The sequence below is a fragment of the Struthio camelus genome, chromosome 2 (genome assembly GCF_040807025.1).
Source record: "Struthio camelus isolate bStrCam1 chromosome 2, bStrCam1.hap1, whole genome shotgun sequence".
Classification (NCBI taxonomy): domain Eukaryota; kingdom Metazoa; phylum Chordata; class Aves; order Struthioniformes; family Struthionidae; genus Struthio; species Struthio camelus.
The window spans coordinates 11,802,226-11,829,417 of NC_090943.1; the positions used below are offsets into that span (position 1 = coordinate 11,802,226).

General features: G+C 36.5%; 1 protein-coding gene across 3 annotated transcripts in view; it reads right to left on the minus strand.

Annotated features, from left to right (window-relative positions):
- ESYT2 (extended synaptotagmin 2) overlaps positions 1-27,192 on the minus strand; it is a 92,669-nt gene that overhangs the window by 15,972 nt on the left and 49,505 nt on the right. Inside the window, exons 7-15 of one of the 3 annotated variants that reach the window (XM_068934295.1) lie at positions 19,836-19,891; positions 14,343-14,463; positions 13,446-13,622; positions 12,943-13,025; positions 11,605-11,653; positions 10,797-10,886; positions 10,166-10,261; positions 7,182-7,283; positions 1,469-1,531 (exon numbers count right to left, since the gene is read on the minus strand). In XM_068934295.1, the coding sequence (XP_068790396.1) occupies positions 1,469-1,531; positions 7,182-7,283; positions 10,166-10,261; positions 10,797-10,886; positions 11,605-11,653; positions 12,943-13,025; positions 13,446-13,622; positions 14,343-14,463; positions 19,836-19,891 (837 nt within the window). The remainder of the gene's footprint in view (positions 1-1,468; positions 1,532-7,181; positions 7,284-10,165; positions 10,262-10,796; positions 10,887-11,604; positions 11,654-12,942; positions 13,026-13,445; positions 13,623-14,342; positions 14,464-19,835; positions 19,892-27,192) is intronic. The other 2 variants (XM_068934293.1, XM_068934294.1) reach the window with 2 other exon arrangements.

The following is a 27,192-nucleotide window of genomic DNA, read 5'->3' on the forward strand; positions in this document are numbered from 1 at the left end:
CCAAATACTCTTTATTAGAGAATCAACCATCTGCCATAGCTGAGCCTTGCTTACCAGCTGTATAGCATTACATCAAACTGTGAAAATAAACATCAGTTCAGAATCAAATTACAAACACAAAGGAACATTCCCAACTACATATTTCTTTCACACGTTTTAAATTAACCTAACACAAATTTAAGAAAGAAAAGTTAGACATGAAAGTTAATCATCTGAAGCAGATGTTAATGCAACTGAAAAGGCCTAGAAAATGCAGTATACATGGTTAATAATTTACTTTGAATTCTACCCTGCAGGAAACCATAAAGATCAGACATTGTAAACAAAGTTAGTTGAAATCTGCTCAATGCATGTAAGGTCACAATTACAACCAAGTGATTCAAACAATTTTAATTTTTTTAATTAAGAATGAGCTTATTTTAGATATTTTTGGATCTGAACTAATGTTCTGGACATTACACTTCCACTAATATTATTTGATTTTTATGTGACACTCCATGTTTATAACCATACTTCCCTTTAGAAAAAACTGGTAAGGAAGCACTCCTTTCTTGGATGAATGCTGCATTTCTTTCTTTCATGATTTCTATTCAAAAATATTTAGCTCTAACCAAAGACACTGGAATACAAATGTTTAAGGAACACAGAAAGATTACACTCCACCTGACGGTGTCAAAAAAGGTAAGTGAATTTTATTTTCCTTTTATTCCTCCATAAATGTCCCTGAAGCTTCCTTTTCTTCATAAAAGGATGTAAAGTGAGGATGTCTACAAAAGACCCTTTTGCTTATATTGACGGTATGTAAATATAAATCATTTAAATTCACACTACAAAAGTGACAATATGTACAAACACAATGCACCTCTAACACCTGCCACTGACAAATTTTCTGTTGACAGGATATTTCAGCCTACTAGAGCTTGTCTATTGTCCAAATTCCTTCGGCTGAGAAGCTTGTCTCTCAGCTAGATCTCTTTCATACCAGAACGATGGGCTGAATTTACCCAGTGTTCAAATAAACAACGTAAAACCTAAAATATATAACTGAAAAAATGATTATTTCAAAACACATGAGACTAAATTACTTTAGCAGTTGGTCATTCAGAGCTAGGCTGTAAAGTATCATCCAGTATGTAAAAGATATCAGTAAAAGATGTCTTAGCTTTCATGTCAGCTTTGCTCTCTAACTACTTCAAACTGGTTCTAAGGACTTTTCTTTTTTTTTTTGATCTTCTAAAGCAGCTTGTACCCTACTCAACTGATTTAAAATTCAAATTAGCACAGACCAAAATAATTTTACCGATGTCTTGACCACTTCTTCATACTAAAAGTTAAATAAAAACTAAATTGCACTAAGTACACATCTGGTAACATAAATTCCATCTGCCGTTGCAAGAGAAGTGTTGCAGGCAGGTGTGCATTTCCAATTACGTTTGTGACCTTAAACGGACAACTATATTAGTTTTACCTTTAGGGCTTTCTGAACAGCAGCCTTCTTCAAGCCATCAGGGTTAAATTCTAATGGATTATGCTTTTAAGTCAGGAGAGAATGAACATACGAAGGGTTAATAAGTCATGCAATGAAGCAATTTCACTAGGTTAATTAATTATGACATGACAACATAGAACAAGAAAAAAAAAAAGAGAAAAATCCACTAACATAAAAAAGACAGAACTTTCAAACAAAACAATGAAGAAATCACCAAAAAAACCAAAATCTGACAAAGCTTTTTTTCCTGTCCTCTGAATATGTGTATTTTGCTTTAAAATTAAAATACTCACTTTCAATATATCTGTATTTTCCTTATCAGATCTGTTTACAATGATAAAGAAAAAGGCATCATAGAACTTTATGAGATGGGACTTACTGAGTGCCACCTGCCCTAAAGAGCACCTTTCAAACGAATCTTTTTCAATAAAGTATATTTTCCCAACATAGAAGATTCCCTGATAAGCCAAGTAAGCTTGGGAGTGAGTTCTCTCATGGGGGAAGTCACTTTTCTGGAAGTATCAATAAGCCTTAGATCATTATACTTCGCATGCAAACTAGAATGAAATACACTTTATTCATTCGAATTAAAGATGTGCAACTATCCTAGCAATAGGAATTTGAATTGATTTAATAGTATAAAATCTCTGACTTTTTTGCATTAACTAAACAAAGTTTTCAACTTTACTTTAATAATAATATAGTGAAGTGATACATGTGAACTATAAAAATGTTACAGAAAGTTTGTGATAGTATTTAACTCGTAAGGCAGAAATTTCAGGAAATATGTTTTTTAAATAAAAGAAACTGACTTCAAGGTAGTAGTTTGCTTTTTTTTTTTTTTTTTTTTTTTTTCCTTAGCACATCTTTCTGTTTCAAGGGAGAATTCTGCTTTGAAAGCTGTGCTATGTGGGGACACAAAAAATTGCATAATGACCTGGATTATGAATAGAAAACAATATTACTAATGCTACATCAGAAGAAATGCCTTTTTGAAATTCAAATGCACAAGTTACTAAAATTTATAGAGAGATTTATTCTTTCTACAGAAATACTTTTTTACATTTTCTTTTGAGATGTCACATCCCAATGTTGGCCAATATCTACTGTACTGCAAAATTCCTGATATTCGGCTTTGAAACTTCTGTTTCACAAGGATTAGACAATATGATGGATTGGAGAAAAATAGAAAGAAAATGAGGGGATTACAGTTTAGTTTTGTTTTTTTTAAGTTGTGACTTTGCTTAAATTAGTATTAAGAAGTCTTCCACAGCTACTTACCTAGAAGTGCTAGGGGCTAAGATTATTGTACTGCAAACATGGGCAGCCTCAGGAATTGCTCTCTGTTTAAAGAAATTTCTTTAATCCCCAGCTAAGATACAAGTTGTCAGGCATAAACTATGTCTGACATAAACTACGGCTATAAAAGTATAATGGAGGAATTTGTTTAATGTAAAGGTGTTCTCCAGAGTGTTTTTGCATTCAAAATAGTCCTTGTAAGAAAGCATGTATGCTCCCAGTTCTTCCTAAAAATGAAACATTTTCCACCATCTTTTTGCTATTTTTAAGCTCCCTGTTGGTACACCTCTCATTACTGTCAACATCTGATGCAACTCTTCTGCCTGTGAAATGGGAACAACACAATGTTACTTATCTTGCAGCTGTAACCCATGATATTTAAGCTTCTTTTACTTTAGCATTCTGTTTTAAGATCAAGTCTATCTACTTAAATGAATATGCAATAGAGTACAAAATGTAACAGAAGGGGAGAATATTGCTAAGTCTATCAGTTGGCATAATTGACTCAGTGTCAATATCCCTTAGTTAAAGTATGACAGGATTCACTCAAAACAAGCTGACACAGTTTGTCTTCCCCACTGCAGCTTTTTCAGGTCAAGTGGAATTCACCGCATTTAATTTAAAATGCAGAAGTTTCTAACAGAGCCTTTATCATTCAAAATAACTCTGTATGGCCTGTGAATCTTGGAAAGAAAAGGAAAACAAAATCAGAAGCTACAGAAATCTTGCAATATAGTAAGTTTTAAAATCTATTTTCAGTTGCTATCAGTTAACATAATTCAGCTTCACTCATATGAGTATGTACTCATGACAGTGTTAAACAGAGTATCACATTGAGATCTACAGTTTTTTGCAACTTATTTACAATACCTTTTCTCAGAGATCTTTGAAGAATTCTACTCTGATGGTATTTTTCTTGTAACCAAAGAAAACGTAATATAGTGTTACCATGCAGAAATACCTCACTATAATGTGCAAAGATATTCATAAAATTCATCAGGTTGTTAAGTATCTCAAGAAACTACCAGCATATCTTTCCCTGCTTGAGGGCAGTATCATCTAAATCCTCCTTGAAAGACACTGTACTTAAGAGACCTTCAGGATGGAGGCTGCACAATATCACTGGACATAGTAACCCTAATGTTTAACACTCCTTACATTTAGGAAGTTTTTTAATGTCCAGTCAATCTATTCCTTGCTGGAATTTAAGCACTGTTTCTTTTTCTCCGAAAAAGATGAAAATGCACCTTCTGTTTGCAGCAGCCTTGCATCATTTCCATCCCCATCTTTACTTCCTTAGGCCAGACCACCATTGTTTATTCTTTCCCTAGTAGCCATGTCTTCTAGCTGTCCAATTAATCACTGCTCTCCTCCAGATTTATTTCAACTGGTCCCCATCATTCCTAAATCGCAGTGGCCAAAATCAGGGTCTCACTAATGGCCAAGTAGAACAGAAGAATTAGTCCATGCATCTTACAGCCTATATTCCTCTTTCAATATTCAATGTTTTTTTGCCATTTTGCAGCAGCATGACGCAGCACAATTGCAGATCTATTTCTGTAAGGCTATCTATCAGACAACTATTACCATCCCATATTTATGGGAGTGGTTATTCCTGTGTAGGTGCAGAAACTCTCCTCCATTGGAAAATATCCTATTTTTTTCAGATTGTATTTCAAATTTATTAAGATCATTTAGAATTCTAAACCTCCCCTCAACTAACCAGCCATCCGTCATGTTTTCACTTGCACATTCCCCACCTGGATGCGATCCTGGGCAATATGCTCTAGGTGACCCTGCTTGAGCAGGGAGGTTGCACTAGATGATCTCCAGAGGTCCCTTCCAACCTAAACGATTCTGTGATTCAACACTTTCCTAAATTATTCATTGCATCAAAGTATTTTAGATGTCAAGAACAATTCTATTCGATAAACTCTAAAGGCAGCCACGCAATGATTCTTGGCTATTGAAAATGTGTCAATTCCTCCGGAATCATAGCAAGGATAGGCCAGGAGGGACATCAACTGGGGCAAATATGTTTCAGCCCTGCCAGGCTTCAGGATTGAAGGAAAGGAGCTGCAGGTCCATGAGGATGAAGGTTGAAAGGTTGGGCAGGAGGACATTAGGAGAAAAGGGAGTATTCAATATAAAAAGCCAGGGAAGAGGTTTGCCTTGGGTGACAAAATTGTCTCGCTACAGTTAAGAGCTTCTCCGCGGTCATAGAAAAAGGAGATAGATATCCATGGACTATGTTGGTAACTGACACAGTACAACAAATCAAACTTCAGGTTAGTGTTCTCCAGTAGCCAACGCAATTTGCAGCAAATCCTGATAACAAACCCATAAATTATATGACAACTGAAAAGCTGTTTTGATCTTAAGTTAGGTGCTGATTTGATACGATTTGAAATACGACTATTTATCTTGACTCATTAACTCGAGCTTGTGGTAACAAATGCTGTTTTAAAAGTTTCTAAATCTTTGAGCGCATCTTTACTTGACAACCCAAAGACAGAAAGTGATCTGATAGAGCTGATTTAAAATATTTATAATTTATGTATTACATACACTCCAAATCAAAAGAAAATCATTATGAGCTGGCGATAATGTACTGTAAAACTAGTGGTATGCGCTTTTGGAAGTTATATTTACTAAGAGCACTATTCACACACTGATATTAAATCTGCCTTATTTGTAGTTTAAAGTAATTAAGTGTCACAAATCTATTTTCCAAGGAGTCAGTAAAAGTATCTGGAAAGCAACTCAGAGCACTCAAGACACTAGTTTTTCCTCTTCCATTAGATATAAAGGGGGTCACCTTTGTGAGCCCTCCCCTTCTTCCTTTACACCCCCACCCCCCGCCCCAAACCTACATGTCACTTAGGCATCTGAAGTTAAGGGAAGTGAATTTTTGCCAAACTTTTACAGATGCCCTGAGAACAAAGTGAAGCTCTACAATTGCTGAAGCTGTTATTCAGTCTGGGCTACTACAGTCCACTTGTGCCTCTTGGCTTGCCCCAAGACTAGCACTCACGCAACACCACACCCGTTAACAGTACTGCTGAAGGAAATCCAGGCACAGTCGTCTTAAACTGTTGCTCTTCCACTCTGGCTCATGCTTTGAGGATTTGGAAACTTTTGCCCAGCATCTAAATGGATGCTGTTATATAGAGACAGGATATCCTAACACAATGATCCTAAGATAACAACTTCAGTAGCATAGTTTTATCAAACGTTTTAAATATTAAGATATACCTAGAGTTTTGTTTTGTTTTGTTTTAGTAATAATTAAAGGGAACAGCAATTGCCTACCAGTTTTAATACCACAAAAATAACAGAGTCATACAATCCATAGTTTGAATCCTTAGGACATCCACAAACTACATGTTTTTCTCTTACACTTTAGATCACTATGCTTATGGAGTGCATATGTGCTCATTAAATTTAAACAAGATTTGATATTGGATATAAGTTGTTTGATACCTCAAAATGAGCTTCCACACAAAAACTAACCGAAAGGACCATGCGGAAAAGGGGTGTTTTTTTGTTTTGTTTTTTTAAATTAAAGAGTATGGTATGAACCAAAATCAGCCAGCCAGCAACCAATTATTCTGCACAAGCTGTAAGGGCATCCCCAGCTCGCTCTGGCAGAAGAGTTCTGATTCGGAACGGACTCCCACTCTTTTTGAGGACACAAAGGGACGCGTTTAAAGATTTAAGTGCAAGCTGTTTAGAGACGCATTAGCTTCCTGTAATGTTAAATTAAAGCACAAAGTATTAACTGTTCCCCTTAAACTGGGAATTCCCTGACTACACACTAATTTCTAAAAAAGAAAAAGGCATTTGGGAAGTTGCAATAAAAGGAATAAAATGGAGTGAAATAGAATTTACAAGGGAATTTATAGTCTGGGGAGCGCAAAGAACCACACACATTTTTTAAGCAATACTTGAACCACTGTGGAGAGGATGTAAGTTCTTACAAACGCTCTCCTTTAAAAAATACTGCAGGGGTGCCAGTTGTAATATTTATTACAGTTTCATTTTTTTGCAATAAAGGCATCAATTCAGCAGCACACAGTATGCTGGTACAGTATGTATTTTATTTCTCTGTGAATCAGCAATTGAAGTTAAATGTAAGAACTTTTACAAAAAAACGTATCTTGGGATTTTAATCACAAAAAATTAATTACTTACCCAATGATATGCTGATCAATGATATTTAAACAGCCTTCAAAATGCAATAAAAATAGCACAAAAAACAATGCACACTTGTTGAAACCATGCAGGAAAACAAATTGCATGCTCTCATTCCACTAGAGTGAGTGGCTTTAGTAGCACTAATTCACACTCTGGCAGATAAAAGATACAATACAAATAATACCAGAGAACTCACAAATAGTGCTCTATACAGTGAGGTAGTGTTTTCACAAAAGACTAGTCCCGATGCTCTCCTCTCTTTTAAGTATCCACACCCAAAGTTTCCCTCGTAGATACTCTTAGGAAGATGGAAATGGAAGGAGAAAGCAGAGTGATGGGATTGTGGCAGAATGAATGCATAAGCAGCTTTACTACACAGGAAAATTAAGGAAAACAGTCAAAGGATTCCAGAGAAAACAGTAGATAACAAAAGTAAGTAAATATTCGTCATTATAAATAGTTTCATCTATTAAAAGGCTTTCTACAGCACAGCAAGGTAGAAATTTTTTGTTTTACATTTTTTAGTAATTATTCAAATATGTTAGCAGCCTTGTAGGCATGTAGCACCTCTCAGTAAACAGAAACATTTTCCTGGTTTACCCTTGGTAGTCCGTATTTATATGGCAGGTCCAACTAAGTAAATTTAGAGGGGCAAGCCTTCCCTGATATCATTTATATGTACTTGAAACACATTTCAAATAAGTCATCTCAATTGTTTCAGCAACCACCATGGTGCATCTATGTAAAAAAAGGGCCTGTGATGGGGATTACCCATTATAAGCAAATAAAAATATGACTGACTCCAAGATGTACCAGTGATCAACAATAACTTAAAAAATTAATTTTGAAGGTAGTAAAAAAAAAAAAAAATAGTTACTCATCTAAAAAAATACTACAGTTATAACATTAAAGCTGCGGACAAATGGCTTTAAAATTACACTGACTGTTATAGTAATAACTGTAACAGTACGACTTCATTCTCTTATCTTTTTGTTCCCCACAAATACAAGCAATGACACCAATTAATTTTACTATTTAACTGCATGACCCTCATCAATGAATATGAGCACATGAGCCACTGCACTTTCATGTTTTATCTTGTAAATGTTTTTCCATATCAGAAAAAAGGACATACAAAAGCTGTATTCACTATGATTTGCTGCAGCTTGTCCAGCAGCTCTATGACAGTACCTTTACAGAATCCACAGAAATCTTCATGTGGGAGAACTGAAGAGAAGTCCTCCCATAATATTTCCCCTCTGTCTAGCTCTGAAGCCTTTCCAGATCTATTTTCAGATGATTTGGATTTAACATAGTATTGTATATTATCATTGTAAACATGTAAAAATAAATTTTGAAGTGTTCAGTGCTGCTTTTCATAGTCCTTAAAACACATTTCTGGATAGAAAATGACTTGAACTTAAATACCAAGTTATTTGTAGTAAATTTCTGAGGTGGTAGAGAAAGAAAGAGAAAGGGGGGCAGAGGTGCCTGGCTACCACCACCCTTACTCGCAACACCACCCAGGCAATCTTGCACTGTAGACAGAATACCAGACAGAGCAATCAAATTTGGAAACCTCTTCCCAGGTTTGCTAGCTAGGCAGCTTTGTGAAAGGAACTTCCTGTTTCTGTGCCTCAGTTGCCCTAGAGTTTAAGAGGTCTACCAATTAAAAGTAATAATTATTTAGATACTGTAAGACATAGAAATGAAAATACTGTCCCAAAAAGTAGGTAGAACTCAAGACTTATAATCTAACCTTTCTAAGGGAAGTAGACAATGTTACTGAATATTTGCTTAAAAGGAAGAGAAAAAAAAATTTAAGACAAAGCCTCTGACTATTTGCTGGGGAAGCTAGCCTAATACAGAAAAACAGGGTTGTCAGAAAATATCGAATAACTGTGGATGAGAGAACTACTCATTTTAAGTAACAGAATTTACTATATTTTAACAAAAATATTAAACTCAAAACAGTTCGAGTAAAATCCAGTAGCTGAAAAAAAATACAAAAGTGGGTCCAATTTAATTCAGCACAAAAGAGATGGTAGACAGACATTTTTCTGTGTTGCAATATTCTGAACTTAACATTAAGCACACCAGTTAACTGAATTGCATCATCTTTGAATTCTGCTAGGTTACAGGGTTCCCTCACAATCCAATATAGTGAGGTTAAAAAGGTAATGCAGGATTTGAATCCAGGTGATCTACATCTCATTAGCTTCTAAATCAATCTATTGCTACCATTTCCAAACACTGCTCTACACAGCCCCAAACACTTACTATATGAAATCACCAGTCACTGATGGAAACTGCTTAGGCTGCTATGGCTTTGTTACCTCTCTGATGCTGCATTTTAATTGGAAGATAAGATAAGTGGAGAAATTTGCAAAATGTACAAAAAAAAAAAAAAAAACCCTTCAGTAAACACTTCCGGAATTTCTCATCAAATAGCAAACAGTAAAACTCAGTGTTATGCTTCACATCTCTTTTTGTGGTATGGCTTACTTTCTATTGCTATTATTTGCAACCATGAACAGCAACTTACTAACCTGAAATAAACTACAAATAATCTCTGCTTGTCATAAACAAGCTATTTCAGACTCTAATAGTGTAATCCATAGAATGACAGAAACAGGATGTTTTATTTGTGTGTATGTTTTGCACATGCAAATAAACGATACTTCAAATGACAACCTGACAAAAATCACATACAGTATTCTGCCACTCTAACATCAACTGGACAGTATTAATTTCATGATGAGGACTTCAGCACTTTGAAATCTACCACAGATACCCTAAACCAAAGCAAGCCAATTTTCCTGAGTTCATGGAAGTAGCCTTCCTTTTTCCCAGTTAGTTCCTTTTAATTCCCCATGCTGATCCCATACAATTTATGGGAAACACTGAATAATAAAAACATGCAGCCTTTCAAGTCCAGGAAAGGAGCATTCTTTAAAGAAAATTCACACTGATTAAAGAGTAACAGTTTATTAGATATATATCTGTAATACCATACTACTTAGAAACGTGGACCTTACATTACACTTTTTGAAACGAGAACAGTTACAGAAAACGTGGCATAATGTGTGTTAGTGAAGCAGTGTAGCACAGCAAGCAAGACGTGCTGGAAGGAAGCAAGAGATGCCCATGACAATGGGCATCTATCAGAATATTACTTACGGGCAGGTTTCTTGCCGAGTCCAAATACAGAATAAGCAATGCAGAAGAAAGCCCATCATTGGCTTGGTCTTTATCAGCTCTAATGCTTGTTAAAACCTAAACCAAAAAACATACTGTGAGCCTTCTTCTGCAAATAAAACAATATCATGGTATTAATTCTGCCCTATTCCTGAACAATACCTTTAAGAATCTCTCTCCAAACCCAAACATTCATAAATGCACATAAAAAAAAAAACACTAGCTTTTTAAGACTTCATATAAAACCAGATATACATATTTCAACAAACTCCATCTCAATCCTTCAGGGTGTTTTTTTTTTTTTTTTTTTTTAAAAGAAGGTGGACAGATTACATATCATGGCTGTTTTTATCTCTCAATCTAATGAAATGTCAGTGGATGCTCTCAAACTATAACGTTAAGAGAAAAGAAGAAAGAAGCCTTTTAAAATCCCATGCCACAAAAGTGCACTGTCAAGAATGATTGACCCGATGTGTTGTAAAGAAAAATTACACTACAGTAAAATTATAGGTTTATTCAAATTTACCACAGCTAGAGAATTAAATTACTTATATTTTTAACAAAAAAGAAAGAAGTTAAGATTAGGATAAAATATAACGTGTTCCTTTAATACCTTGTCTAGATTTTCAGCAGTTGGCATCAATGTGAGCCATTCCAGTTTTAAATGCAATTTTCCTTTGGACACTTCATCCAAAGTAAACCACTAAAAGTCAAGCAAAGTAATGTGAAACAACCTGTCACCAAACAAATATATGACTACAATTGGTTCTTCAGGACATTTAAGAAATATTAAGCAACAGTAGAAATCCAGTACAGCTGAAATCTGTGTAATCTGATTCATTATTTAAAAATGTTTAAAAGTCACACTAAGTATTAAGACAAACAATAGCTATTCAGCTGCATAATACAAAAACGGTCAGGCAGGTCTTCATGCTATAGAATAAAAGCATTCTAAGATATCAGTTCCTTAACTTCTGTAAGACTGTTCTCAAAATACAAGCCCCATATAACATTACTATAAAATCTCACATATAGGATAAAACTTCAATTTTCCAGTAAGTTAGTTTAATTAGTCTGCTAAGTCTAACAGTATTTAATTCAGGCAAACAGCTGTTCTCCTAAAAGAAAAAAATCCTTGCCAAACACAGTCACTTTTTTTTTTTTTTTTTTTTTTTAGAAAACACATTTAATAGTAGCGATATTTAACCCCAGAACAGAAGAATGGCATTGTTCTGTGGATGTCACCAGTTCAGATATCACCTAAGCCACTTCACTGATAATCAGGGAGTCTATTTTTCTAGCATTAAGGCTGTTCATGGACACACAGGATACAGGAACTATCTCCAGAAAAAACAAAAAAAACAAGATGAACAATTAAATATGCAGCATATGTTTCTTATCAAAACTTACCAAATACTTACCTCATCCAAAAGACGCTCCTTCTCAACTTCAATTAAATCTATCATCAGACTAGAAGAAAAGGAAAAAAAAGGTAGTTTAGGGGAGAAGCAAAACATGTTATACAGAACTCACCCCACCCTCCCATGCCTGCTGAGTATCGAGGCTTCTACTGAGAGCAAAAGAACAGAGCAATGCTATTCTTTTAGCCAGCAATAGAGGAAGAAGTAGGGAACGAAATGGCTGAAACAGGAGGGATACGGAATAATATAAAATATGCCTACACTAGAGCCCGTTTTGTAGCTCAAAGGACAACTGGCACATTATGGCTCACATAGATATGACTAAATTCTCAAAACAGTGACCACATCCAAACTACCCTTTGGAAATAGCCCCTGGAGATATGCTATGACCCATTTCATGCTTTGGCATTGCCTGGGAGAGGGCTAGCCGCACAAGCTAAACCAGGGAATGTGCTAAAAATTAAGCAGTACAGACAACTGGATGCCAGTGCATGAACATTTGCCTTGGCCTTTTATTTCACTAGTACTGATGTACCCATTATGATCAAGCTGCTGCTTTTCCCCCCCGCTTCAGTGTAAGATTAGGGAAGTGCAAAGAAAAGAAGCCTTGGTACTACCTACTTCTTTAAATAAATGAGAGGAGAAGTAGGTACTGTTGCTCCTGTTAAGAGAGAAGGAGCTGGAAAGATAAGGGAGTTCTACTCTGTATGGAAAGCAACAATGGGAAGCTCCAAAACTCTGCAAGAAATAAAGGTGACAAATTACTGGAGAAAGAAGCTGACTAAAACCCAGATATGCTTATGGGTAAACACTAGAGGTAGGCCTATGGAAGCTGATAGTGAGCAAGGTTTGTGAAAGCACTATAGCAAAATTATTTTTTAAATCAAATTGCTAAGATCAGCTTTTAGAGAAGAATAAGCTCTGAGCTAGTCATTTTAAAACTATGCAGATGAAGATATGCAGTTAGAAAATTATCAATTTTGCCTGAACTAATAATCAAGACTTCATGCTAGGTTAAGAACATTAAAGCAAGTCGGGTTCAATTTCTGAAAAACTCTTTTCTTTCTGAGTATACACAACACTTACCTTATTTTTGTATATAAATACGTATATGTACATACACACATATACCCCATACATATTTTTAATATATTTATTTATATACATGGGGAGTCCAAAGAATTAGGAAGCGACTTACTATCAGAATTTTGAAAAGATGTGTAATTTATAAATTGAGTAATATAGCAGAAATAAAGATGCAATAAAAACTAAAAAGATTACAACAAAATTCTTAATCTCTTTGTCAATACCTAAAAACATATTCTCCATAACGTTTACCTTCCCAGGAAGTCATCTTTGTCTGGATCTTCATCAAAAAGCTCAATCTCTAGCTCTTGTCCTGGATGTTCATATACTAAAGCCTAGGAGTACAGTTACATAGATGGCATAATCAATAGCAAAACAAATCAGCTTTGTCAAATGTCAAAGTAACAATGAAACACTGAATTGCAGTGCTTCTGTGAATTTGTTAACACATGCAAATAAGCAAAGGCTTTAAAAATATGTAATTTATTACGATCAGGGCAAGTTAAGAGCTTTTGAAATGTGATTTGTTTATATTAAGGGACTAGACTGGTTTTTAGACTTACTGAGGCTCAGTCTAGGAAAAAAAGAAATGTACAAATCAATAGGGAGTTTCTGTTTTGTTACAGAACTTCGGGGTTTTAGAGGGAAACGTCAAGAAGTTTCTCAAGGAAACTCCTACAGTATTTCCTCTAGTAAAACAGTTTACAGAAGATAACTTTACAGGACACACAATATGGCTTTTTAACTGATTATACCTCATAAACTTCATTCCACTTTGGATTGAGATTTTCTTTGATGACCTTGCTTTGGAAAATCTGGTTGCCCACACGGATGATTCCATAAGGATCCGACTTTCCTTTGACAATCCCTTTTAAGTAAGTATCTTTCCCCTCCAGATCCTGAGCTTCAATGAAGTGTATCCTTAGAACACCCTGAACAAGGAAAAAAAAATCAATTTATCTAGTAACTTGAGGAGTAAAACTTTCTATCACCACAACTTATGCAATATACCTTTAAACATTTCAATCGCTCTTTCCTTAACGTGAAACTTATCTCCTAATTTGGATACTGTTCTGTATTCCAAATATTTTGTAGCAAGAATCATTCTATTTTGGATTCCTACAACTTGCAGAAAGCAAAACTGGACATGGTAAATGGAAGGATATCAGTGACAATCCACATACACAGCAGACTTGGTACTCAGAGATTCCTGAAAATAAAAACTGTCATCGGTCAGAAACACGCCAGTTATATCAAGAAACTCCATGTTACCAGACATGAACAGTAATAAGTAATAAAAATTTTCCAGTGAAGAGCACTAACAATAATTTGAGATGATAATATAAAACATATGCTACTTAATTTTTAGTCTATACAATTGAACTATACTTCGTGGGTAACATATGAAAGATTCTAGCAAGACAGAAAAATAACTCTCCCTTATTTTTGTTGCTATTATCAAACATTAACATCATAGAAAACGTTTATAAGCAGAGTTGTTTATTTTTAAGTGACTGGATTCATGATATTGTGTACTATTGCAGTATCTATATTTACAAATTTACACATGTCCCTATCTTTAAAAAAATCAATACTACACAAAAACCTAAATGCCAGATTATTATTATTTTTTCAAACAGAAACATCCTTACCTTTGGTACAGGAAACCGCAACTGCGCAAGCTGCACTTCACTGACAAGGGGGACTGTAATTCTATTTGGAAGAACCAGGTAGTTGGAAATTATATCCAATATTATTGTGTCCGATAAGCCACTGTTAGAGAAAATAAATCAACAGTTACTTCATGAGAATTCATTTTGAACATGTTTTATGTCACACTAGTATGTTTAGGCTGCTTGAGCATTAAACTTTACAGAAACCCCTCCCGATCCTTTATCCTTTTGCCACTCAACAGCCTAACCTTGTTTTCAATTAGGAACTGTTCATCTGTCCTGTAAACAACTTTCTTTTTTTCTTTTTTCCTTTTTTTTTTTGGAGAAAGGATTCTTGCCAAAAGGGCCACCAGGTGGAAGCAGCTGATATAAAATAGCAGAAAGAGAAGACACCCATATAAAGTTCTCATTTTTCTGCCACTGTAATTAATTCCCCTCCCTCCTTCAAAATTACCCCGATTGAAAGGCTATTGCGTAAGGCTGCTTGCCTCCGTTACATATTAATGAAATGGATGTTCACTGGTATCTAGTTTTGTAGTTCAGTAACGATTTAACTGCCCTGAAAGTTAGGCACTGCTATATTGTTAGGAAACAAGGTGTCCTCTTGAGCCAGGAGGACTGTCACTTAAAACAGAAACACAAAGAAAACATGCTCTGTGTTCAGGTAAAATACAGCCTAAGGCAGGCCAAACAGGTTTTATGCTGGCGAAAAGGGAGCGGCAATACAATCGCACTGGCAAGGAATCGTTAAAAACCCAACCCGGACTCCCAACCCCTTGTCACACACACACGAACACATCTCCTAAACTCAGAGTTCACCCAGTTGGGTCTGAACCGACAACACATACTTAAGTTTCATCTGGAAAGAAAATTTACTGACAAACAATAAACATAGTATGGTAGAGATGGGTAACAACTAACCCATGAAACGCACCTGGCCCATTTCAAATTCACATTGATACTTAACGCTAGAGATCTGCAACCTGTACAGCTCATATCCCCTTGGGCTGTCCTGCTTCACCACAAATGCACCCGCTAGGAAGAGCAAGCATTGTGCCCTGTCACGCGGCACTTTTCCCTCATACACCACATCTGGAATCTACACCAGAGACCTGGTCTCCAGTTTATCAGAGTAAACATGTAAGGGAGGCATCTGCATGAAATCTCTCTCACTAAAATACTTCACTGAAACTTGCGTATCACTGAAGCATTTTAAACTCCTAAGAGAAAGTTTCTGTCTGTGTTGGGTGCTTGGTCACCAGCTGAATAAAGGAGCTGAGACACAGTAGGTAAAATTCCCATATAAAGGCTAAAACTACTTTCTTAGGAAATTGTAGCCAAGATTGAGAGTTCAGGTAAAACACAGCAAAATAAACGCTTAATGGCAAGACAACAGCTAGAACCCGTGATTACAGGCTGAACCATAATGGGTTGAGTATTACAAGTTAACCTCCAATATTTACACTTCTGAGCTTCTCATTGCTAAACTATAACAAAACTAGATTTGCAATATTTACTACTCCAAGAAGAAAAGAAAGGTAAAACTAGAACATCAGAAAACAGGCTACTGTCCTCAAAACATAATATTAATCCTGACTGGGAAAAAAACAACACTATTGATACAACCAACAAAAGCAAGGTTTGCTGGAAGAAGTAGTATCTTATTTGGCCAATTCCTATAACCAGGAAAAGCAGGTGGTCCCTCCACATCCAATTACTTGGCTGTAACAATGCTGCTTCATTTATTTGCTTACAAATCTTTAGGTTATACAAAGAGCTGTATTTTTTCTGGCAACAGTTGCCATGAAAACTCATAGACTGGTGGCGGCTGCACCTATCATCTCTGTGACATCAGTTTTGTTCATCACTTCAATTGTAAACCTAGCGAAGCTACGATTACATGATAGAACGCGGCCGACTCTTTAATGGCATTCAATACACCAGAACAGAGGCTGCCTGAAGACTAATGTACAGGTCTCTACAGACCTCTATTTTTACTCTCAAAGAAACTACAGTGGACAATTATGCTAATATATTGCTCAGAGGAAATGTTTCCTTTCAAATCCTGAATGTTCATCGACACATGTCCTGAAACAGGAGTGTTCATTCCCCTTCCTTTTTTGCTAGGTTTATCCAGTTACAGTCACAAATGTTTTTATTATAAATGAGCACTGAATCCTGCAAATTTACAGTTTCAGTAATTCTTAAGGCACTGAATACCACAAGGTAATTATATTCTGTGAAAATATATAGCTTTCTTTAGTCATCATAGTAACATGTCGCTTTTCAATCTTTCTCAATTCAGTTTTGCTAAACTTTAAGTTCTGAACTTGAGTGTTTAGCACTCAAGTAAAATGAGTAAATTTTACTCATTTGTAAAATTGTATTTACATTATGTAAATACAATTATGTATTTACATAATTGTAAAATGTCTAAAATGGGCCAAGAAATTAGCTCCTACTTTTTATTAAACTTGAGATAAAAAGTTAAGATAAATATCTCAAGCACTTTTAACGTTAAAAGGAACTGAGGTGATGGTAACTACAAGAGCAACAAGCATGTGTTGCAGGAAGAGCTTTTCAAAATACAAGTCTGATGACACATCTCCAGCAGATGTTAGGTCTTTAGATATCAGATATATTTGTTCTGTTCCTGTTTTTATTAACTTCCCTAACTGGTAAGAAGAGAAAGCTCTGTCTTTATGTTCAGCAAAGCATATACCTGAGGAAAATATGATTACTAGTTAAAACTATCTGACCTAGGTCGGCCAACAGCAAATAGGAGGAGTGCAAGAGAGGCAACTATGCCATAGCTACTTTGAAGGAAAGGTTATCATGTCCTTCCTTTGTATTTAATTAAGATCACATGTATTATGAAGTAAGTTGTAGGCATAAATAAATCTATCCTAGACCTGGCAAAAAGTTCAGAGATATTAATTCATATTCAAATGGAAAACTATAAGAAATCTCCTTAAATAAGAGAAAATAACTGCCTGAAGAACAAACACAGCTCACTTATTTGTAGGATTCACAGTTATCTATGTCATGACTAAACCCCAGTTCCGCAATTCAGAAGGTCCCTCTCACAATTTTATCCCAACAGAAAGACTTGAATTTCTTTAAAACATCTGAGAAATGAATCTGAATGAATGAATGGGCATGATGGAATTTCCCAGAGAGAAACTGGACTCATACACAAAGTAGCAGATATTCAGTCTTTAAAAATGGGGAGCTGAAGAAGAAAACTTCGGTTCATAAGTTATGAATTCATTGACCTTTAAAATAACATGACACTTTCAAACTGTATCAAACTTATCTAATACCTCTACCACATATTGGCCAACTGGAATGCTCTCCGTTGACAAGTATTCTTTATCAATGCAAGGCAAAATGACAATGTTTTTATTATTTAAAAAATTAAGAATAATCTATGGAATACAAAGAAACAGAAACCAGTGAATAGAGAAAGCAATAGAGAAAGTTGTATCAATTCAAACTCTTAATTGGATGCATCACTGATAAGCAGCTGTTTTTCTTAACACCCTAAAAACTCTTATATCGTTGATTCGTAGTTATGATGATAGAACAATTACTTTTTCAGTTCATGAGTATTAGAGAAATGTGAAATACTTTAGGTACTTTATTCTAGCAAAAGACTTTAAAAGCTCACTTCTGTTGTGGAAAATAATTGGCAGTTACCTACTCAGTTGCAATGCTCTCTATTTGCATTTAGCATCACTTACTAACTTTTAGTGACAGCATAGCGACTAAATGTTTGCCTGGATTTTCTTCTCTTCATTCTGCAGAGACAGCACATCTTGGACTGCAGAGAGTAGTTTCACTACATCTCAACTAACCATAACTGAATTCATCTTCCAGTCATCCAAAACCCCTCCTGACAGCACACGAGGCTTCTCGCTGCCTGCCTCCTTTCACATAGAGATTTCAATTCCACTCCTCCTGTAAATTGCTTTTGTGTCCTTTCCCTAGTGGGGTCATTAAGAGCGAGCAATGGAAGCTTTGAACAGCTGACAGGGAAACTTCCAGCAGCAAATTAAGAAATTCATTTAGCAGAAGCCATTTGCAAAGAGAGTACAAACAAGCAGTTCAGCACGTAGCCAACAGCTGAAGGACTACAGAGGTACCTGCGCCCAAGCACTCTTGTGCTCATCATGGCTTTTAACAACCGCGTTTTGTCAAATTGTTGTTTGAAAAGATATAACCTATCTTTAAAGTCAAGAAAAATACAGCACTGAAGAAATTTACTGGCAAGGCAGAACATGAGTCACCTCAGTTACAGTTACCATAGAAACTATACCACATCTAGACTGCAGCTATTATATGCATATGTGACCAAGCCTGGTTGCTCTGGAAACCATAAACTTGGGGTATTTACAAGCCTTTGTTTACATTTGAGGTTTTGTTTTTCCAGTAGAGTGAATATGTAGAAAGATAGGAATCTCAGAAGACTAGTAAACTTAAGTACTGAATGGAACTTTATTAGTGTTACCTCAAAATAGCCAATTATTACTCATGAGCTGTACTTTCAAAACCATTTTCTCACTCATGAAGAAAACCTCTTTCCTCAGAGGCAGTCTTAACCAGGCTTGAAACACAAGCAATTTTGGCAGCCACTGACCTACTTAACACAAGTTCTAATTTCAACTTGTTCAGCTGGGAGTTCACAGAATGGCTTCAAATGTCTGAGTAAAGTAAAAATTGTTTTAGTCCTACCATTGAGCACTAAAGGATTCTTAATTCCTAAATTCAAACTCTTGCTTTCAAACGATAGAAAACAGTTCCGGAATCCGCTAACTCTCGAGCGTCTGGATCAAACAAAAGGGCTAGTCACAAAATCCAAGTGTGTATCAAACCCATTTATTAGCCCGTTAGCCATTTTCTTAATATTAAAAAGCCTCTGGGTAACTATTATATCTTGAAATGTATGGATATAAATTCTGGTTTTGACCCCATCAGGACTGCAACAACATGAAATAACTTGGCTTTCTCTTCTCCTTCTAGTTTCTTTGTTTTCATTTGTTACTTTTATAAATCATTTACCCTTTCAAAAAGTTCTGAATTGTGACCAACAATTTTTTCTAGCTATAAATAGTCAACACTTTTGCTACTTCATCTGATAATCAGAAAAAAACAGAAAGTTCTGAAAGAAATATTCAAAAAAGTCTGGAAAGTCTATTTAACTTGATTCTATGTTAAAGTATTTCTTACTACCTTTACACAAGCAACTAGACATTTATCTGCATACAAAGCCATAAACGAAGATGCTGTGAAGCCACTGGCATGAAAAATAAGATTCTTTGTCTTTCTAGTGTTCTATTACATGGGCAGATAGAAAATCCACAAGTCATTTAACCGAAAAGTATTTAGCTATACATACAGCTGATGATCTTCAGATTCTCTGGTTTTTATTTTTTGAAAAAGAAGTATTGAAATACTTTTATATATACTCACTTCAGCCCTGGAACATCCAGAAGATTGGTCAGTCCAGTCCAGTTAATTTCCAAAAGCTGTAAATTACAGGAAAAAAAGTGAAAATTAACTTAGAATTCCCAGTACTGAGGAAACAAAACTGATCACCATGGATTTTGATCTATTTCTAGAATTTTTTTTTTAACATAGAAAAACAAAATCTCTTACATTCCAAAGAATTTTAGCCACTGCTTTTAACCTAGGAGGGGGAAAAAAAAAAAAAAAAAAAAAACACAAACCCTAAACCCACATCCTCTTACTCACCCTTTCTACAGATATATATTTCCACATACATATATATGCAAGTATATATATGTACATTTATATTTATACAAGACAAACATTCACACACTCATACACACATCCATATACACACATATGCGATATCTACCACATACAACCAACACTAAACCAGAAAATGTGGTCCTGTTTTCTGGAAAAATATTTTAATATTCACCATACATCTTTTCTAAATGAATAGCCACCAACATGAATCATGAATTTGCAAATAAGTCAGAATAAACTAATCTAATATCCTTGTGTAACAGAGTAACTGGGCATTAGATGAGGAAAAACAGACAGTATCTAGTTTGATTAAGGCTTTTGACATTTCCTCTTCAATTATCAGAAGCAAACTAAAATAGGTGTAATCTTGATTAACATAAGAGTAGAACGCTCGCAGAAGTCACAGACAATAGTTGTCAATGGATGGAATTCTGTAGAGAGCTGTCCCGGGTTATGTCCTATTTAGAATTTTCCTTAATGTTGTACATAACAATAGAGACAACACCATGCAGAGAGGTATCACAGAGCACACTGGAGGGCAGGGAAAGAATTGAAGAAATCTTGATAAACATAACAAAACAAAGAAAGTACTGAAAAGATTAATCAGCTGTACAAATGCAGGAGAGTAAACAACAGACTAAGCAGGAGCTCTGTAGAAAAGGCTCTGGGGCATTAGAAGCTAAACTTCAGTAAATGATGCCATGTGCTAGCCAAAGAGGCAAACTGGGAACAATAAGCAGGAGGAATATAGCCCTGTTAGATAAATGAAGTAATCCTTCCATTTCAATCCATACGGATAACAACAGGAGCACAGTACGGTTTCCAGTGCCACATATCAGGAAACATGTGGACCAATGAGGAACTGCATCTGAGAGCAGAAAAATTACACAATCCTAGAAGACATGATAAACAGGGAAAGAATGAAGGACTAGGTCTGAGAAGAAGATGGAAGGAAGACCTGAAATAGTTTGCAAATGCAGGGGAAACAGTTTCAATGAGAGACAAAACCATTCTACCATTGATGGGGTAAAGAAGAAAACTATTGATAGGATTAGATACTGAAGTGAGAAAAATCTTCAAAAATAACTAAGAGGGATTAATAGTGACAGCTCATTGCCAGATCATACATATTTCCTTCACTGAAAATCTTTAGAAAGTGTTACTACGCTGTTACTACAAATGCTATAAATGTACTTATTCTGTTTCAGTGCTGTTAGCATTAACAACTGATTTCTAATGCCCTTTTCAGTCCTATAAATCCTCTGATTCTAAATAAGAAAAGTATTAGAACATCTCCATACCCCCTTTTTACCAAAAACATTCTACCAACTACACATATGGTAACTGAACAATGTAAGCAGCAAATAAATCTAAATCCACCCAAATAACATGATGCTTCCAAATCCAACTAACCCTATCTACGAATGACTGCATGAAAAAAAAAATGATAAAAAGGATTTTGAGATTCCTCAGTTGAGAAACTAATCATGGTGGTTCAGTTAAACGTTGAAACAAAACAGATTTCTAGAAGCAGCTAAGTTGCATCTTTATACAAAAAGAAAAGAGGAATCACTCCACGTTCATTTTCTATTTAAAAACACTAGCACATACCATTCTTTATAAATAATCTATTAATAGTATAATTAGCGATTTCCTTTGTGAATACTTAGACTATAGATAACACATAATACATGTACTTACATAAGGAGCACTGTTACTTAATGCACTTTTGTAACGGTGGTCAAATATTTCAAAAGCTTTATCTATGAAGCACCTAGCCTAATTTTAACAGGCAATTAAGCTGAAAAAAACAAAGGAAAACAGACTTATAGATACTCGTTGCCCTTTCTTCGATGGTACAGTATTAAGATTTAATAACTGAATATTCCAAAAGGAAAGACAGCTGTATCATGAGATGGACCATGGCAAAGACGGCATCGAGTACCTTGACATTTGCTACGTCCTTTGTCACCAAGTCCCCTGCCCACAGCAGCAGACCCACATTTTCCCTAGTTTTGCTTTGCTGCTGATGTTCTTGTAGAAGTCCTTCTGGTTACCCTTAACATTCCTCACCATATTCAACTATTCAACTCCAGCTGGGCTTTGCCTTTCCTGATGCCATTCTTACATGCACAGATACTCTCTCTATATTCTTCCTGGGTCACCTGACCCTGCTTCCAACTTTTGCATACTTCCTTTTTATATTTGAGTTTCACCAGAAGCTCCTGGTTCACTCATGCAGGCTTCCTGACACCTTTGCTTGATTTCCTGCTCATGGGGAAAGACCTTACTTGAGCTTGGATGAGGTGACCCTTGAATATCAACCAGCTCTCTTGGATCCCTCTTCCTTCTAGGATTCTATCCCATGGGATTCTTCCAAGCAGGTCCCTGAACAGGATGAAGTCTGCTCTCCTGAAGTCCAGGACTGTGATCCTCCTGTTCACCCTGCTCCCTCCTCACAGGATCCTGAACTATACCATCTCATGGCCACTGCAGCCAAGGCTGCCCCCAACCTACATATGCTCCACCAATTTCTCCTTCTCTGCAAGCATGAGGTCCAGCAGAGCACTACTCATTGACTTCTCAATCATCTGCATCGGGAAACTGTCATTAATGCACTCCAGAAACACCTGGATTGCCTGTGCCCTCCTGTGTTGTCCCTCCATTAAAGTCCCCCATGAGGTCATTAAAGTCCCCCATGAGGACCACGGCCTGTGAACATGAGGCTTCTTCCACTTGTCTGAAGAAGGCTTCATCTACCTCTTCCTGAGCAGGTGGTCTGTAGCAGACACCTACAACAATGTTGCTGTGTTGGTTTGCCTGCTAATCCTGACCAACAAACTCTCAGCTGGCTTACTATCCATCCTAAGGCAGAGCTCCATGCATTCCCATTGCTCTCTCACATACAGGGCAAATCCCCCTCCTTGCTGCCCTGGCCTGTCTTTCCTGAAGAGCCTGTATCCATCCATTGCAGCATTCTAGTCACGTGAGCTGTCCCACCACATCTCTGATCTCACTGAGACTGTAGCCCTGCAACTGTATGCAGACCTCCAATTCCCCTGTTTGTTCCCATGCTACATGCATTAGCATACAGGCACTTCAGAGAGGCACCTGCTCACGCTGATTTTCCAGAAAAGGTACAAGAGCTTTCCCCATAATGCTGTCTTGCAGGCACTTCCTTATTTACGTGCACATGCTTGGGGTGACCCCAGTTCAGCCCTGTTTTGTGTCAGGACTGTAGAGAACACCACCTGAGCCCCCACACCCTTGAGGATCAGCCCCAGAGCCACGTAGTCACAATTGATATGCTCCAGGTCTCCTACTCAGAATCACTGGTGTCCAGGTAGAAGACATTAGAGGTAGTAGTCGGAGGCCTAGAGAAACTTTGGCAGTGTTTCCACAAAGTCCCAAATTTGAGACCCAGGCCAGTAGCAAACCTCCCTAGATGACAGGTCAGGACAGCAGATGCGGGCCCTCCATTCCCTGCAGCAGGGAGTTGCCCACTATCACTTGCTGCTCCCTCCAGGAGCTGCTGTGCGGCTCAGGATCTGCCAGTTCAGGCGCCTTGTTTGACAAAGCTCCCAGCCCCTCATCTGCTATGTGGGCACTGAATCTATTCTGCAGCTGCAAATCCACAGGTGGAGCAGGAGCCATCCTTACGGTGTCAGAAAGCTTCCAGCCTTCACTATCATGGGAGAATCCCATCCAACCGTCTCTCCAAAAGTTCAGAGGTCCTCTCTTTTACCTGTCAGCCTCAGGTAAGTGTGTCAGATACTACAGGGAATCACACTAGATGCCTATGTCTGGGCAAATGAATTGAGCCTAAACAGTTTACTTGTTCATATATTTTTGTCATATCTGAGAACACACTGTCAGAATCTTAAAAGTAATAAATATTATTGTTAGTACCTATTAGCATTTGCTGCAGTTTGGGTAGCCTAAAAACTGTTACTCAGTACAGAGACTGCCAACTTTCATCACTGCTTAGCTGAAAGAATGAAGATATCATTGGCTCCAGTGCCATTTTTTATTCAGTATTTGTAAAGATATCTCAACGCTAGTTTTTGCGCACTTTCCACCAGAGAACTAGCAGAAAAAAAAGGGAAGATTATCTTCAATGGGAAAAGGCTATAGCACCCTATAGTGTACTATAAGAAAAAGTATACATTTGAGCAGGTAAAAAGTATACATTTGAGAGGAGGAGCTAATCTGCTCTGAAATTCACATTGCCACTTACCAGACTGTTATTTGATTGCATATCCACATTCTAATAACCAACACACTGAAAGTTCAAATAGGTCATATAAACGTTCCATATACTTCTAAGTAACACCAAATTTCAGAAAATGCTTTTAAGAGACTTGGGTAATCAGTCTAATTTTCAAACAAAAAGAAGGTTAAAATCATTTGCCCAGTTTGCTCAAGAGCCAGTGTTCACACCAGAAATCAGCCTTTCTTCCTTCAGATTTATACTCTATTAGAATACAAAGCCTCTATCAACTATGAGTCACAGGCTGTCAGCCAAGCGCTTAAAAGAAGTTGTGCATGAGCGAGATTAAGAAAACAGTTGTGCGATTAGCGTTTTCATCAAGGGAATGCAGAGTTAGCAGAATTGGAAGAGCTCCACTTTAGGGAGGTGACAGGCTCAGTTTGCTAAGGCACATCTATTTATGGAATTTCTAGCAAGGCAAAACGGCACTACTATGTTCCAGAAGTGGATGCAATCTTACCTAAAACTCTTACTTTATGCCAAACAGTCTTTTTTTTTTTTTTTTAAATTTGTTATCAATTCTTTTCTAAATGAATATCATTTTAAAGCTGACAGTTTTTAATTTCTAAATGCAAGGAAAAACTGTTACAAAATAATTTGTTGTAAACCTATGGAGCTAATTTACATTGGTATGAAATGAGCTAAGTTTCACTTGTACAGTTCTATAATAACACAAACTATATGCTAGAATACACAAATTGAATCTCTAATTTAAAAAAAAATTAGAACAGTGAGTGCACTGTTCTCTGAAAGTTAATGGTGTAAATGATCATTGTATGCTCCTAAATCTCATGCTCATTGTTGCTCTAAAAAACAAACGTAAGAAAAAACTTATTAAATCAGTCTGAAGAACCCAACTTAACATGAATAACTATGGTTTTGTATTACTTCCACATCCTGCAATCCTGCAAACATTTAAAGTAATTTTACATACAACTAGCTGGGTAGTAGCTGGTAAGGGTAGCCGCAAGTTGTTTTTTCAGACTAGTGCTCATGTTCTAATCATAATGCTCACTCATGGTTTTACATAATGATATTTTCGGAATAAAAGGAAAATGAGAAAGTATTTGCATTTCCTTCTGACTTTTTTTAGTGGTGCTTTTTTTCTAGCACCTACAGCCACCCTATGGCTTTCTGTTTGGCATACTGCATACAAGAGTTAACATTACAACGTCCCTCGCGGTCTTCTAAAAGGACTCAACCAAGTTAAACGAATTGAGAAATATAATGCATGTTGAAATTCTGCATTGAGAAATTCGTCATACACTGGACTGAAACATATTATAATGGTTTCTGTATTATCTGCAGCAACCCAGAACATAACTACGAACCTCCTACCAATGAGATATTACTGAGAACTTAAAGATGTTCAATTAATGTGACCAAAAAGCATTCTAAAAAGTTGCAATATAGAATAGCAAATGCATACAGTGCAACGGTATGACCTCACTGTCAATACTTTGAGTATTATTACACACCTCTTCTCACAGACAACACAACCAAGTTCATGCCATCATCAGTCTTTCGACTACATTTAGCCATGGAGCATGGAAAAAATCATCATGCAAAGAAACTGAAAAGTTGTTGCTATTTAGAGTGGCCATTTAGAGAAGAAATGCTATTAGTGCATATAATATCAGAAACTTTAATTTACCCTCTAATTGGACAGGAACAGTTACAACGAAACGGGTCAATCTCCAAACTCTTAAATCCTTTTCCATTCTAAGCTGGAGCTAAGAAAGTCAGAAAACATTGCTAAGGCTAAGCACTTTACAGGATTAATAGAAAAGCTTTGCAAATAAATCTTAAACCATGAAATTTTTTTTAGAAGGGATAAAAGCCTTCAAACTACAGGCATAAATCAAACCTAACTATTTGGGCTTTGAAGGTAAGTTTTCCTCGGGGACACGATTTCCTACATTTGCCCACTACAGGGTTTCCTTTCCGTGTCTATCTGAAGGGACTAGGAATAACGAGAAATATAACCCACACCACTGTAGTACCACAGACTCTCTAACCTTAACCTGTGGCTATTAGTAACACAGCTAATTTCTCCTTTTTGTGTACAGCTTTCACATGAAGTCCTCCCAAAGAGGTTGTTGTGGACCTGCGCTTTTGGCTTCCAAACATAATCAGACTCCAGCATTAGATACAACTTTTGTAATGTGAGAAAAGAACATCTGTCTAACACACCACACCAAGTTCTTACTGAAAAGCTCATATCTACTGTATCTAGTACGGAAATTAGCAGTGATGTCAGTGAAGCTCACAGTAACTAGTGAAGTAGTCAAGTCTACTGTATTGCTTGATCTGCAAGTCAGAGCCCTTCTAGTCATGGCCAGCCAAGCAACTAGGGTTTTCATTTGACATTTTGCACATGACCATATCGTAGCTTGCAGGCAGGCAAAGAGACCCTTAATTTCTCATAAGCTAGTTGAAACATCACCCAGCTTTCAAATGAAAGTGTCCTACAGCAGAGAAAATGGAAGTAAACAGAAAATGATTCATCAGTTGGCAATCTTAAGAAATACAAAATATAGAAAATTCTGTACTTCAAAAAAAAAAAATTTGGCCTATAAAAGTCAAAAATAGCCCAACGTCATTTCCTTCTCCATCACCACTTTGAGCAATACATAATTCTCTTTGTTTAGCTAAATTCAAGGAATGCCAGCTGCTTTTCTGCAGCAAAACTAACAGGGCACTGGAAAGACTGCGTTCAGAATTTGTCACCAAGTGAAACTTTGCCAGTAGCTGGAAAGCGCCGTCTTTCCACAACTCATTACA